The 16,577-nt window shown below is 36.9% G+C and overlaps 1 protein-coding gene across 1 annotated transcript; it reads left to right on the top strand.

Moving 5' to 3' along the window:
• The first annotated feature begins 13,832 nt into the window (after positions 1-13,832).
• On the top strand, positions 13,833-16,355 carry SLITRK6 (SLIT and NTRK like family member 6). The gene has a single exon (XM_009807403.2). It carries the CDS (start codon positions 13,833-13,835, stop codon positions 16,353-16,355), a length of 2,523 nt encoding a protein of 840 aa, XP_009805705.2.
• The last annotated feature ends 222 nt before the right edge of the window (positions 16,356-16,577 follow it).

Genomic DNA, 16,577 nt, shown 5'->3' with positions numbered 1-16,577 from the left:
GATGACAATGCAAACTATAATTTTGCATTCATATAATAAGGAACTTGCCAAAATCTTAATAGATGCCGTTTGTTGTTTTCCATGTGACTAAAATGTTCTATAGGTCTTCCCTGAAGTATGGAGAAGAAATTCGTGCTGGGGAAAACTGAAAAGCATCTGAGTGTTTGCTGCCACTCATTTGTTACATGTAGCATGCACGTTTCAGTTATGTACGTGGTAGATTTCTGAAAGATTTAAAATATCAATGAAAACAATAAGTTCAGTTTTGGCAAACATAAATCATTTACACAAAAAAAGCCTTCAAAAAGGAAAATTCTTTCAGTACTAAAGCTAGATATTTAATTTTCTAATTAAGGTGGGTAATATGCAATAAAGGCATTCTAAACTGAAAAATTTGATTCTTTCTGAGAGTCTTTATCTTATTGGGGATAGAAATAAAGGGGAAGAAATAATTTATATTTATTCAGTCAGGTTACACTGCATATTGCACAGCACTTTATATTAATTCACTGTCCACATCCTTTGTTATTAATTGGACTGAGATGGTGACTACCATGCTGTAGGTGATTTTGATGAAGAAATCCATCCCTGATGTCATGCAGAATACCAGTCCTTACTACTGACTCAGTAGCTGTCCTACAGTGAATGGCTTTGCACAGTTGCCAGCAGATGGTCAGTTGTAGTCAGATCTTTAAGTCAGATAAAGATTGAGGAAAAACAAAGTCAGAAAATGAATTCAAAAGCTGCCCTTACTATGGGTTCTAAACAAAGCTGCTTTATCTATAAAATCCCATGTGAAAATGAGGCTAATTTAATTGCCAATGTTAAGTGTTCATAAAAGACTTTATACATAGGCAAGTTACGTAGCAGGTAGTGTGTAGGTCAATAGATTTTTTGAAGCAGAAATAATGTATATATTCTTGCCTATTGTATCTGTCACTGTCACTGAGGAAAGGTAAGGGTGTGCAACAATGTGACCACAGCTGGTGAGATGGACTCTCTCAGTAAAGCCACTTCTTTACCCTATTCTCATCGTCTTCAATAGCAGAAAGAACAGAAAGTTCACTCTTCCTGACCTACTTTCAGCTTTTTCTTTTACTGGAAATATTCCCACTCCTGTCCTCATCCCTCACCCCTGAGGACACTAAATTGAATTTTTCTTTCCTCATCCTAAAGAGGATTTTCTTCCCTTTTACAGAGGGAAAATGTCTGATTTTGCTGTACTAATGTTCTTCCTAGTGCGTGTAAGAAACCCAGATTCTCAACATCTGAACCACAAAGGACATTTCAAGATAAGATGCAGTCTGTTTTATATGAAGAAAAATTCTTACTCTCACCTTAAAGGTGAACTCAAAGGTTCATTTGGTCTGCACTATCTGACTGCATAAAAACAAAGAAGGAGTCCACATCTGCCTAAATAAGAAATAATACTAAAGAAAGTTATATAAGCCCGTTCCTATTTTGGAAATAAAACAGAACTTAACCTAATGAGTCTGATGTTAGAGCCAAAGTTGTGCCATCAAAATTACAAGGTAAGCTATTGATATAGCATGCTGAACCGATCAAAAAGCACCTTTCAATGCTTTTCAGCACCTTTTATGCACCTGAGGCACACATTTTTTAAGCAGAAATCTGACATTCCTTCTGCAAAAATGGGCTTAGATATAGCTATGCACTTTCTTCAGTAGAGAGGAATCCCCTGGAAACTTTGAAAATAATACTTTTTGAATTCAGGAAATTGCATGCTTTTTACTCTGTCCATTGCATTTTTCTTCTACCTAATGTGTTTATTTCTATAGTGACTAACATAACCCTCCCATTTTTAAAAGCTGCTTTCTAAAAATAAATGGCTATTTGAGAACAGAAGCCAAAAATAAAATCATTGGCAGATGTGGGTTTTTGTATTCTTAGTTTGACAGAAAGGCTGAAACGGGTTTTAAATCTGGGAGATTTAATTTCTTTAATGGGCTCTATTTGCTCTGTGATAGTAGTGTTAACAGAAACAAGGTGTATGGCTACGTGGCAGAGTGCAAAGCTAAGAAAATTTTTTCAAGGTAGCTGCTCATAAGAGTGTCTGAAGATTTAGATGCAGGGATTACCTGAATAATGCTGGCCTACTTGATACATTATTTTCCCTTTCATGCATTTTTAACCAAATAAAAGTATTCCAGGGTGGACAACAGAGCACAGATCTGTCACGCCTTTCCTGAGTTGTATCTGTAGTCAGGTATATTCAGATTTTTTATAGCTGTGTGCTTCCCATTAGAGCCCAATTCTCTCGCAGTCTTTACTCTTCCATACAGCAGCTGCACCAGAGAAGAGTGACTTTACCTACAGACTTTTGGGAAGTAGAGAAAAGCCAAAATAAGGAGAAATTTCTTCCAGTTCTACCACTTCCTGAAAAGCCTGACTACTCAGATATCGTGCAAACGAGGAACATGGCCCTTATGAATTTGGAGACAGGGAGCTTTATTGTGCCTCTGTGTTGTGGGTTAACCCTGTAGGCAGTTAAGTACCACACATCCACTTGCTCTCCCCATCCCCACTGGCATGGGGGAGAGAATAGAAAGAGCATAAGCAAAAAGCCTCATGGGTCAAGACACAGATAGTTCAATAAATGAAGGAAAGAGGGGAAAAAAAAAAAAAATTATGCAAAGGCGATCACTCACCACCTCAAGCGAGTAGACCAATGCCTGTCCTGTCTCTGAGCAACAGCTACTTTCCCCAAAATGGCCCTCCCCTCAGTTTTTATCGCTGAGCATCACACTATATGACATGGAATATCCCTTTGGCCAGTTTGGGCCATCTGTCTTGGTTATGTCCCTTCCTAGCTTCTTGCCCACCCCCAACCTACCCACAGCAGGGCAGAGTTGGAAGAATAGGAGACCTTTACACTGTACAAGCACTGCTCAGCAATAGTCAAAACACTGGTGTGTTACCAACACTGTCTTAGTCACAAATCCAAAACATAGCACCATATAGACTTCTGTGAAGAAAATCAACTCCATCCCAGCCAGATCTAATATACACTGTTAGCTGCCAACCTCAGAAAACTTTTTAGGATAGGATTTATTTCAGCCATTGCAGATGCCTAAAAATCACTTGTCCAAGTCTAATCTAAGCTCTAGACATCTCAACACATTACAGGGACTTCCAGAGTAATGCATTCCAAAGATTGGCATCTTAAGGTAGACAAAGACAACTTATCCCTGATTTGTCCATGCATTAAAAAAGGACAATAGGTCAATGACCTTGGACTTAACTAGCGAAATTTTACACTGAAAATTAGCTCACATCAGTCCTATGTTGGGAAGTCCGAGTGGTGAGGGGCACGTTTCCAGCTGTTGAGTTCTACTACTCTCTTGAACACTACATGTGACTTTACAGATCCAAAAAGTGTTCTTTGATCTGTGTGCTCACTTGCTGTAGTTTCTATATTACATATTAGAACGTGGAGTTCAGAACACAGGTCAGTGCCTCTGTAAAGGATATGCATTATCAGAAAGAAGACAAAACAATCTTCAAAGCAGAGCTTAAATATTAATTCATTAGTGCATTAGACTTGTGTTGGGTCTGTGGCTTTTACTGAGTACGTATATAGTATCCTCAAGAGAAAGTACTTAAATCCTATGGCCATTTGCAATCTAGTGATATTCCAGACTTTATTGACTACTGCAGAGTTTACTCTTCAGGTGTTTTTCCAAGTTGCCTGATATAATCTATGTTAGCTGGATTTCTGTGGAACAGCCGTAGCATGAAATGTACAATTAGGTTAGGCACAGGCATGCATTATCATGAATATGCTTAGGCATAGTCAGCATGTAGAAACTGATTTGTGTTTAGCAGGATACTAATGTTAAATATCAATGCATTATTCATAACCAAAAGGAAAGCAAATCGTTTTACACAGCGGTTTCAATATTTCGTGTTTTCCTACTCAGATTTATTGAAGAAGACTAAAAATAGTAATTTTTTAACACTGAAAAAATAAATGTAAATGTATGCAAATTATATCATATCCTTTGTTTTGATAACTGATTACTGGACACCCAGTGATTATTTTTTCCTTCTTTTCCTTTAAAGGGTTTATAACATATTAGCATACCTGCATTTTTGTGTGCTAGCAGTAAACTTTTTAAACTATTGACAGATGAATCTAAAGTTAGCAATTCATCTGGAACTGTGAACATCTTAGTTTGCAATTTGAAAAAGTACATCATAAGTACATTGCAAACTCGTACAGCATGTATATGTATTTCTCTACTCTCCATCTTTGGAACACAAGACCAAGCAATTTTGCTTTTAAAAGAGTGTGGTACAGAAGATAAAAATATTCTGTTACTTATTTCAAAAGCTTTACATAACTCTTGTACCTTTGGGTTGCACCAACTATTGGTATTGAAGGGATGTTTTTTCAAGGGTCTTATGAGAGCTAGGCATTCAGCTACTGTCAGACATGAAAGTTAGAAAATCTGACTGTACTTCAGTTGGAATATTTGTAACTATAATGTGAGGCTGACTACTTAGGGCTGCAGTTGGCTGACTGTATCATAGCGTGAAAAAAAGTAAGTAGAACATAACTAGCATATATAAACTTAAAAGGATTTTTTTAATTTAAATTTTATTCAAATATACCTTGATAGACATTGACTGGAAGTCCAGCATAATCAGAAAAGTAGTCAAAGCCCAAAGAAGTCAAGGGAAATTCTGTTGATTTCACACTGGGTTTTCTCTTCTACATGGATAAAAAGTACTTTACACCATTTGGCTTTAAAAAAGTTTCAGATGGCTCTGTGGTAGTGGAGAGGAACACTTCACTCTAAACCTACAATAATTTAAGGTCAATGGACAATAATGCTTCTGGGGTTGCAAATGTTACTAAGAAAAGGGAGTACAGGTAGATCAGTAGAGACATTTTTAGGCTGCTATCATACTGTACAATGCCAAACTATGACTCAATATTTTTTATTGGTTCTTCGGTCATTGGCAAGCAGAGTACATTTTAAAAAACACACATCTGATTCATCATAACTGAAGACTGCAAGTACTCAAGTGACTCTTGTTCTCTACAGACCAGTCACCTCAAGACATTTTTTTGAATTGACATTCAAATATTGCCAAGCTCAGGAGGAGAGGACAATCTACCTGTTCCAAGATGTTGATTCAGATCAAGGGTCATCTGTGACTCAAACACCAAATTTTATGAACAAGACAGATTAGCTCAAAATAGGTTAGGAGATTTAAACTTTGATATTAAATTCTTGTATTGGGCAGAACTGGGAGTTTTTGAGGGAGGTGATTTTTCCCCTCTACTCCGCTCTAGTGAGACCCCACCTGGAGCACTACATTGACCTCTGGAGTCCCCAACATAAGAAGGACATGGACCTGTTGGAGCGAGTCCGGAAGAGGGCCATGAAGATGATCAGAGGGCGGGAACACCTCTCCTATGAAGACAGGCTGAGAGAGTTGGGGTTGTTCAGCTTGAAGAAGACAAGACTCCGGAGAGACCTTATAGCAGCCTTCCAGTACCTGAAAGGGGCCTACAAGAAAGCTGGAGAGGGACTTTTTACAAGGGCATATAGTGATAGGACAAGGAGTAATGGCTTTAAGCTGAAAGAGGGTAGATTCAGATTAGGTATCAGGAAGAAATTCTTCACTGTGAGGGTGGTGAGGCACTGGAACAGGTTGCCCAGAGAAGCTGTGGATGCCCCATCCCTGGAAGTGTTCAAGGTGAGGTTGGATGGGGCTTTGAGAAACCTGGTGTAGTGGAAGATGTCCCTGCCTGTGGCAGGGGGGTTGGAACTAGATGATCTTTAAGGTCCCTTCCAACCCAAACAGTTCTATGATCCTATTATTCTCTGTCAATGAGTAAACAAAACATAGAGAAGACTCAAGATCTATTGCACAGATACCAAAGAAAGAAATAGTGCAAATTAAAGAAATGTTTACACATTTACAATAAGCTGAATAAAACTATAAAGCAGGATTACTAAAGGAAAGTATGCAAGAGAAATCAGCTTGGTTTCCTCTGTTTCCAAAATAAAGACTATTTACAGCCACTGCATCGTATTTTAATAAATGACTAAGAAACCACTATTTTGTAAGGAGCCATGGTGCTAAGTGTAGTAGGATAAAATGTGTTATTCACTCCAGCAGGAATTTTAAAGGACCATATGAATTTTTATCTTGAAAAATGAAATATAAAGAACATTAGCTTCAATATACCTTTCTTCAAAATACTTTACTTCAGTGATTTTTTGCATGATTATGATTATCAATGCATACAATGTTATATATGTATATATACGTGTATATTAGGTATGCATATATGGGTCTAAATTCTTGTAGTTACTTAGAATCTGCATTAGGATAATAGAAAGTTGTTCCTTTAACCTGTTTGTTCTCTTAAAAATTGAAGATCTTTTTCAGCAGATTTTTCCGAGAATTGGCTCTCAATAAGGGCCATATAAAAATTAAACCAAGTATTTACTTAAGAGAATAGTCACTAGGGTTGCATATCACACTTAGAGGGGAATCCTGACCTTGGCTTACATAATTGCAATGTGTTCATGACTGCAAAAAGCCAAACAAACAGTGCGTTCAGAGCAGAAAAAGGTTTTGAGGCAGACCTATCCCAATGCATAAAAAAGGTGCAATAGTTCTGTGAGGGAAGCAGGTGTTCTGTAGCTGAATTAAATAAATGTATGCCTACAAAATAAAACTCTCCTAATGCCAATCTTAATTTTTTATTTTCTATTCATTTGACTGTTGTGAAACTTATAGTTCAAGAAAACCTTTCCTAATTTCCCTTGTCTTGGGAGAGAAAGGCTCCGCAATGGCTTTATAGTAGTCACTGGTAGCTGCCATAGTTGTAGCTTCATTGTATTACGGGGGTTTTTTTGTTTGTCTGTGCGGATGTGCATATGCTACATTCTCTGATCCGACTTAGTTAAGACTTAGTCTTGCTGACTGTTTCTCCATATGGAATTTTCATGTATACTACATACATGAGTTTCAACAGAATCCTTCAGCCTGCTCTCTCAGGTATGAATACTCAGATGCTATTTAGTTATTCCAGGAGAATACTTCCTTTCGGTACAGTATCTTAAGCTCTCAGACCAATACTTATACAGAGTTCAAAGGGCTGGTGTTGCAAGAAATATACATGAAGAGTTGCTGGTATGGACTAGCAGCTTCTTGCAGGCAGGGCAGGATACATTATTTGGCTCATACATCTTGTGTGGAATCAATGGCTCCTTCTGTGCATACTGGGAAGTGGCAATGAGTTGTGAATGAAGGGAGAGGGGAGCTTTACCTTCCACTAAAATAGCAAATGCAGATCCTTATTCCTCCTGTTATTTTTAAACACTGAATTTATAAATAAATAAGTAGAGTACCATGAAAATTCACATTTTGAAGACTAATCTGTAAATTGTAAGCCTAATTTCCACATTTGAAATTAATATCCTTTATATGGAAAATATTCTCCAAAGTAATCTAAAAGTGGAACTGGTAAGTTCTGACTGAAAGGGTGTGAGAAAGCTTTCCACTGCTTCTTATGGGTGTCTCTGTAGTATTCAGAATTTTCCTGAATGGAGGGAATGTATTGCTAAGAAGAAAACAACAGATTCCAGAAGAGCCTTCCTAGGTATTTTCTGGTCATACCAAAATTAACAAATTATGTCATTCAGGCTCGGGTGTTTCCTCTATAATGTATACAGTTAAAGAAACCTGCACTGTTTACCTTATAACACAGAATTTAATAAAACATGGTACACAATATTAGAACATCCTCTTTTAAGGATTTTATACAAGGCATAATGCTTAATAGCTTAAAACTTCTATCTCTACGTGTATATATTGATAAAAAAGAAAACTCACAGTGTGTGTGTATATATATACACACACATATATATAGTTAGAGGGGTATGGTCTCATTTCTGATCTATGGAGATGCTGTACTTTGTGAAGAGGTAAAGAGGAATGACATAAAAGCTTAAGGCCTTTTTGGAAGTAAGTAAGCCTGACAGTTTCAGATTTTATTTATACAGCTTCACAAATTTTAAAATTGTCAGAGCAATTGATAGAAGTGGATGTTTAAAGTACAGGATACAAACTCCATTTCAGTTCAACACTGTCCATGCAGATTCACTTGCAGAATCACATTCTTTATAATAAAGTGCTTAATGATTCATTAAATTGTGGTAGAAAAACAATCATTAGTCATATTTTTATAAATCTGGTAAATATACAATTTGTGGAATAACAAACATTATTGATAATCAATCTCGGTGTTTTTTAATTGTGTACGATTAGGAAATGCTCTCCTATTTTTAGTATTTGATTTCTGGAAGTATTTTTGTGATCAGGTTTTACTCTTGTGGATGTTAACTGAAAAGCAAAGAATGATACTATTTTCCCTTCTGATATGAGTATCTACATATACAGATAATCTCCATTTCAAACAACCACAAGTGAAGTGTGAGCACCTGTAAAATGTTCAGTAAAAATTAGAAAGAATTTGACTTACAATTCATAAATTCAAAATTAATAAACAATATAATGATTTATTTGGCTGGACACAGACAGCTGAGAATCTTTGAGCCTTAACAGTAAAATGTCTGCAAGTCAAGATAGAGTGGCAAGGTTCATTAAAAATAGCAAAATGCAATCAAATAAGTGATGTGTTGAAATGAATGGAAATCAAATTGTTGCTGTTTCTTAGGAATATTTTATCTTTTTTATTATTTTGCTAAATTACATATTTTATCTGTAGAAAATTAAGTACTAAAGAACTCATCCTAATAAGCCAAGGCATATATACATATACCTATATATATGTGTGTGTGTGTATATAGATAGAGGACAAGATCTTGATAGCCTTCATCACATGGAACAATACGTCACAATACCCCTTCAAAAACCAATGAGGCCACCTGGAGACCTATCAGCACAAAAGATGTTACTGGAATCTGACTGGTATTGAGGCGGTAGTAAACAATCTGTAAAGTAATCCAAGACCCAATAAGAGCAAAATAGAAATGGTATGATCTGCAGGGTGAATACGCCAAAGCACCAGATCTATTGCTGCTCACCAAAAGGTTTTGCAGCTCTGTGGCAGTGGGATGAACAAGGAAGTAGCATTTGCAGCATATAAAAACATGCCATGCAGTGCAGGAGGGATGAGGAAAATCTTCCTTGCATGGAATAAACATTTTCCTCTAGCCCTACTGTTTCTGGTAATTACTTGTTTATGAGCACAAAGAGAATAATACCTTTAAGCATGATACATGCTTTTAAGAATAATCCCCACCCCCCAAAACCAGACTGCTTTTTATCAAAGCAGTGTTTCATGCAAATACAATACAATGTCACATGGATAGATACCAACACCCTATGCTAACATCTGTAAAACAGACAATTACAATCAACCCAGTTTTCTCCCTACAGAACAAGATGGGCAGTTTTAAAAAGGACTGACGACAATCATTGTGCAAGCATAAGCACTAAAATTCCACAATTTATTTTTTTCAGCAATAAAGCATGTACAACAGTACATACTCATCCCTACCCCAGTTGCATTGAGTGGACTGGATTGAGAGCTGTACTGTCTCAATTATATATTTGAATAATCCTGCACTTCATTGTGATAGACATATTTTCCAGAGGACAAGGTTTCCCTTGTGGTGTGTTTTGTGCAGTGTACTTGGGCTGGAATGCTTTCAGTTTCTGAAGCAAGCATTTGCAGATACAAACTAAATGCAAGACTTGCCCAAGAGAACAAACTGTAAAAGCTGCAATAGATGTTTACTGTTTTGCAAAATCAGCCATTAACAGACCTTAAGCAATCTAGAAGATATTTAGCTGAATTTTACTTTCCGAGGTTCCCTTAGATAAGGGAAAAAGGAGGTGAGAGAAATTGCAGGAGGAGGAGGAGCTGATCTGTCTCAAGGTGGAGCTGTATCTTGTATTAAATGACATTGGCAGATTAAAGCTCTCTGGTGGGGAAGGGCTTAAAGGCTGAGTCAAAAGCCAAGAAGTCTCTTTATTTACGCCTACCTCCCAGCCCCTGGCAATCTGACTAACAACAAACTGAGCTAACCAGAAAGACTAGAAAGAGCAAAGAGAACATAGAAGCAGCTAGGATCTAAAAATCTGACAAACCAAGGGATCAAGTCAAGCTCTGCTGAACATCTTGTTTGTTTGCTGCATCCAAATGCTTGCAAACAGTTAACTATATGCAGAAAAGTCAGCATAGCTGTGAAGTATGCTGTGAATTTTAATTGAGGAAAAAGGACAAATGCTTACAGGATGGTCTAATGTGCATGCTGCCGGGAAGATTTTTCGATTGAACGCTTTGTACTTTGTCTTCTGAGCAAGGATTTTAACTTTATGGAGCTGTAGTATTACCAGAGCTTGCAGCTAAGTGAAACTCAGGAGAAAGTGTGCATTTTTCACGGGGAAAAATTACATCGCATTGAAACAGCTGCTCCAACCGTGCATTACTGAACGTTTCAGGGGGTGTTACTGCTGTACAGGTAAGAAAGATTTGAGTTAGTTAATTAGCTTAGCATATGAGAAAATAATTTCTCAGTACCCGTTGAATTTATTTTTCTGCGTGACTTTGTATAACTTTTATGTTAAATGATGGCAGTCTACACTGTATTTCAAATGCTCTGCCAGGTGCATTTATTCAAACTGCCAACTGCATAGAATGTGTGATTAAGGAAACGCTGATTTGAGATCCCTTGAGGGGGGAGGAATGGGTGTTTGTTTTTATTTTCTGAAGTGCAAGAATGGTCTTAAATGCATCATCTGACTGTGATTCCCTTCAGAATTTAATAAAAAATCCCAAAGGCTTTTAGTAATTACCAGTTCTTAGCTTTACGCTTTGAAATTCTTCAACATGCGTTTTTTAAATAGCTGAATTAAAACAAACAAACAAACAAAACACCAAGTAAAATTAAACAAGCTATCTCAATGTTTTAAAAACACGTTTTTGATTATTACTTGTCAAGCATGTGATGCCTTTGCTATAAGGTGACTACTTTTGAAAGTATTCGACTTTGCCTCATAGAAAGGACTGTGACATTTTTTAGTCTTTTAGAATTCATACTGCAAAAAGCTTAATTACAGTACGCAGTTAGTAGTGACTTACATGAAAGCAGGTAAAACCAACAAACTTAAGTTACCATGTAGAATTTGCTGAAAAACCTCACCACATTAAACAGAATAAGGTCAACTTTGTCAAGACTTTTAAATTAAATTTTATTTTATTGTGAATTCTTTCAGTTAAATGTTGATCATCTGTTACTTGAAAGCAGTTTTTGTTTTACAATAGTAGCCCACTCAGAGCTTCATTACATATTTCTGAGTGTTCAGACCAAAAAAAATTGGAAAAAGGAAAAAAGAATACAACTATCCTATTAATTTTTGGTGTGTGTGCATGTGTGTGTGAGAGTTCTGGCAGTGTTGCCCACAGAAGTATGATGATGATTAAAATGGGAATGTTTTCCAATTGGTTACAAATGTTGTTACTTTCATCTCTGAGAGGAGGGCTTTCATTTTTATAACCTAATTTCTCAATATGCACTAGAATGCAACATGCTTTTCAGATTTTTTCTTTTTTTTTTTCATTTAATTTTGCTCAGGGACTTTATAAGTGCAGTTTGAATTTGATGCAGATTGAAGCTGGAATTCCTACAGAAAAAAAGTGTACAGAAACAAAATCTAATTAGTCATACAGTGGGTTTGAAGCTGGCATCTGTGTCAAGAGCCTGCATTTTTTACCTTGGGTCACTGGAAAAGATACTGATGCATGTAAAGCATGAATAAATCTCTGGCATAATATGATCCTAGAATTATTCTGCATACTTCAAAATAACATCTTGACATGTTGTGTCTTATCCAATACTTCTTAGGCAAACAAACTTAAACACATTTATATTAAACATAGGCAGCTGGAGTTCAAGGAGTGTTATATGAGACAACAAAATTATTTGTTCTACTGAAACAAAGATAGAAGGTCATATTTTTAGGGACACTTTTTCTCACGCTGTGAATTGCACTTACTACTTTTAACCTCATACATCTACTCCACTTACCAGGAACTACTAATGGAGAAAAACACAATTCGCTGTGCACACATTTGCTGTTGTTGCTTTTGTGTGTGTAAAACTCATACCACAGCACTTAAGTGCCTGCATGTATAAAGCTTTGCAAACAGTTTTAAGGGAAACCTTGAGAAATGGTGTTGCTAGTAACAAAAGTACATGATAATTAAAATATGTATTGATGAGATGCCAAATCATATGGCCACACTGTAAGAATGTTCATGCATGTAATTGAATAGGTTCTTGTAAAGGGTTCTAATCTTTCAGAAATTAACACTTTGGTTGGTTAATTGTGTAGTGACATTCTGTACTGTGTTTCAATAGCTTACTTTGAAAGATCAAGTGACCTTTATTAGATGGATTACTTATGAAACCTGTTTAGTTCAGTCCTAGAATAAATAGCACACCCAAAAAAAGTTCTTGTATTTTAAGTTGTCCATTCCATTGTAAGATTTTTTTTTTCTTTTTCTTTTAGGAAATGTGGAAATACTTAATTAAAGATTATAAGCAGAGATCTCACTCCATCTCATACATCAAGAATTACCATTGTTCTTGCTAATTAGACAGCCTTGAAAGAAAGAAACAGAGAATCTTCAAATGAAAAGTGTAGCATAAATTAATTCAAACCAATGATAACTAATTTTGCTTGTGACTCCATAGTTGTACTGTAACAATGCAGTTATCAGGTACTGAAAAGTTCAAGACCAGCTTGACAGCTGATAATTTAAGTCACATAACATATGGATGATACTGGTGATAATTTTTTTTCAACTCGTAAAGCACAACTAGTTCCATGTACGTTTCAGAATTTTTGTGGTAATTAATGATTATAATAATTGGAAGGAGTCTAATAATTAATCTCAAAAAAAATGTTTGCCCCTTGCCTACCTCTTTCTTCTGACATGCACTGTGTTGCCAATTTTCTCTTCTTTTCTATTTTAATCGTGTACACAATTATTTTATATGTATATTATATACAAACACATTACATTACTACGTCCTGTGTTCCTGCTTTCACTAAACAACCACAAACTGTATCATATGCATTAAAATTTAAGTTAAAAAAAAATATTTTTTCTACTTCCTTTTCAGTTTGAGGGTGCAAGGATTGCAGAGGAAATACCTTTTGGTTTACATAGATAATGCAGAACCAAAGGAGAGATTCCTTGTATCCTGACTGAATGGGCTTTTGTTCACAACACATTGTTGAACCAAACCAAATCTTATTTCTTGTCTTCAGCAGCTGGACAACATTAAGTTGAGCTTAGCAAGGTACTCCTAAAATTTGCAGTGCTATATGGTGACACAAAGCAAGGATCCAAAATACTCTATTAGCCTTGATGTAAGTTGCTTGGTGCAGTAACTTCTCACTGCTGTCTACTGGCAAAACATTCTATACGGTACATAAATAAAAACAACACACTCCTGGTTATCTCCTACTTTGGTGTATCAGTGTGAAAGTACTGAAGCACTCCCCTTATGACTGTGTTTATTGATTCAGTACATTAAACTAAATATATTCTCTGCTTAGAAAATCATTCAAATGTTTTGCAGGATATAATATTGTTTGAAAAGGTGAAGCAGCTCAATGGCAATACTAGGAATGGTTATTATTCCCCCCCGTCCCAGAAAAAAAAAATTAACCCTGGGAAATCATGACTGTTACTTTTCCTTTTTCCTTTTTTTCTTTTTTCTTTTTTATAGAATCTGCTGGGCAAGATGAAGCTCTGGATTTTTATTCTATATTCAGTTGTGGTTTCATCAGATCCTTTCCAGTCACAGCCTTCTTTTTCTTCAGTCAGAGGATCTTGTCAGAGTTTGTGTTCCTGTGAAGAAAAGGATGATACCATGATTATAAACTGTGAAGAAAGAGGCATCAAGATGGTATCAGAAATAAATGTCCCACCGTCACGGCCTTTCCATCTTAATCTGTTAAACAATGGCCTGAGTATGCTACATGTGAATGATTTTGCTGTCCTTGTTAATGCTATCTCTCTACATCTTGGATTTAATAATATTGCAGATATTGAGCCTGGGGCTTTCAATGGTCTCAGCCTTCTTAAGCAACTTCATATCAACCACAATTCTTTAGAAACTCTTAAAGAAGATACATTTAATGGATTGGAAAATTTAGAGTTTCTTCAAGCAGACAACAATTTCATCACAGTGATTGAAGCAAGTGCCTTTAGCAAACTCAACAGGCTTAAAGTGCTTATTTTGAATGATAATGCCATTGAGTATCTTCCTCCGAACATATTTCGTTTTGTGCCATTGACCCATTTAGATCTTCGTGGAAACCAGTTGCAGACACTGCCCTATGTTGGCTTTTTAGAACACATTGGTAGAATACTAGACCTTCAGTTGGAAGACAATAAATGGGCCTGTAACTGTGATTTGCTGCAGCTGAAGATATGGCTAGAGAACATGCCACCTCAGTCAATAATAGGTGACGTTGTATGCAATAGTCCTCCAGTTATTAAAGGGAGCATCTTAAGCAGGTTGAAAAAAGAATCACTTTGTCCTAGTCATCCTGTCAATGAACTTGAAGATCCTTCAGGGTCACTGCCCTTGGTTGTAACGACCTCTATCAGTGATACTCACCTATCAACTAAGGTGATTCCTATCCTGAAAGCTCCTACTAAAGAACCAAGTTTAGTGCTTCATACTTCAAAGCCTACTACTCAGTTTCCAGGAATCTATTGTCCCGTCCCCTGTCACTGCACCAGCCATATGCTCTCAGGAGTTCTCATGCACTGCCAGGAGCGAAATATTGAAAGCTTGTCTGATTTGGGACCCCCTCCTCCAAATCCTAAAAAGCTTATTCTAGCCGGAAATATTATTCAGACATTACTGAAATCAGATCTTGTGGACTATGTTAGCCTGGAAATGCTTCATCTGGGGAACAATCGCATTGAAATCCTTGAGGAAGGATCATTTATGAATCTGACTAGACTGCAGAAATTGTATCTCAATGGCAATCATCTTACAAAGCTAAGTCAGAATCTCTTCCTTGGCCTTCAGCACCTTGAATACTTGTACCTTGAATATAATGCCATCAAAGAAGTTTTGCCAGGGACATTTAATGCAATGCCAAAACTTAAGGTCCTTTACTTAAATAACAACCTTCTGCAGACTTTGCCACCCCATATCTTTTCAGGTGTTCCACTTGCCAGATTAAATCTGAAAACAAACCAATTTGCTCATTTGCCTGTAAGCAATGTCTTGGATGAACTGGATATGCTGGTACAAATTGAACTTGAAGACAACCCCTGGGACTGTACCTGTGATTCAGTTGGGCTGCAAAAATGGATACAAAAACTGAGTAAGGATACAATGATGGGTGATATTTTTTGTAAATCACCAGGACACCTAGCAAAAAAAGAACTGAGATCCCTGAACAGTGAAGTCTTGTGTCCAGGTTTAATAAACAACCCTGCCCTACCAACTCATGCCAGTTTTGTAGTTGTGACAACTTCTTCTACTACTACCAACACCGCAGACACCATCCTGCGGTCCCTTACAGATGCTGTCCCACTTTCTGTTCTAATACTAGGACTTCTCGTTGTGTTTATAACCATTGTATTTTGTGCAGCAGGAATAGTTGTTCTTGTTTTGCATCGGCGGCGAAGATGCAAAAAGAAACAAACAGATGAACAAATGAGGGATAATAGCCCAGTTCACCTTCAGTACAGCATGTATGGGCATAAGACAACACATCACACAACAGAGCGCCCAGCTGCAACTCTCTATGAGCAACGTATGGTTACTCCCATGGTTCAGGTCTACCGCAGCCCATCCTTCAGCCCCAAGCATACTGAGCAACAAGAGGAGGGAAATGAGAAGGAAACTAATGATTCCAAACATCTCCGCAGAAGTCTTCTGGAAAGAGAGAACAGTTCGCCTCTTACAGGTTCAAATGTCAAATATAAAGCTACAGATCAATCTGCTGAATTTCTGTCTTTTCAGGATGCCAGCTGCTTGTATAGAAACATTCTTGAAAAAGAGAGAGAACTGCAGCAACTAGGGATCACAGAGTATCTAAGAAAAAATATTGTCCAGCTCCAGCCTGACATGGAAGTTCATTATCCTGGAACACATGAGGAGCTGAAGCTAATGGAGACACTCATGTACTCCAGGCCAAGAAAGGTTTTTCTAGAACAAACTAAAAATGAGTATTTTGAACTCAAAGCTAATTTACATGCTGAGCCTGACTACCTGGAAGTCCTGGAGCAGCAAACATGAAGTGATAATCCATTGGGCTGGGACCAAATTTCTGTAATTCCATGTTAAGTTGGAACCATTGTAAATAAAAGTGCCTTATAATAACATGTCAACAGTCAGAACTTAAGCACAGCAGTAATCCTAGCAAAAAAAACTCAGGGATCACTGTGGGAAGCCATGGGGTTGTGTGCAGGCAATATGTCTCACCCCAAGTTAAACACGAACTTTGTGTGATTGAACTGT

The sequence above is a fragment of the Gavia stellata genome, chromosome 1 (assembly GCF_030936135.1).
Source record: "Gavia stellata isolate bGavSte3 chromosome 1, bGavSte3.hap2, whole genome shotgun sequence".
Classification (NCBI taxonomy): Eukaryota; Metazoa; Chordata; class Aves; order Gaviiformes; family Gaviidae; genus Gavia; species Gavia stellata.
This window is presented reverse-complemented; position numbering and strand designations above follow the sequence as displayed.

Coding starts and splice junctions, on each gene's coding strand:
- SLITRK6 (XM_009807403.2), top strand. CDS start 13,833: ATGAAGCTCTGGATTTTTATTCTATATTCAGTTGTGGTTTCATCAGAT.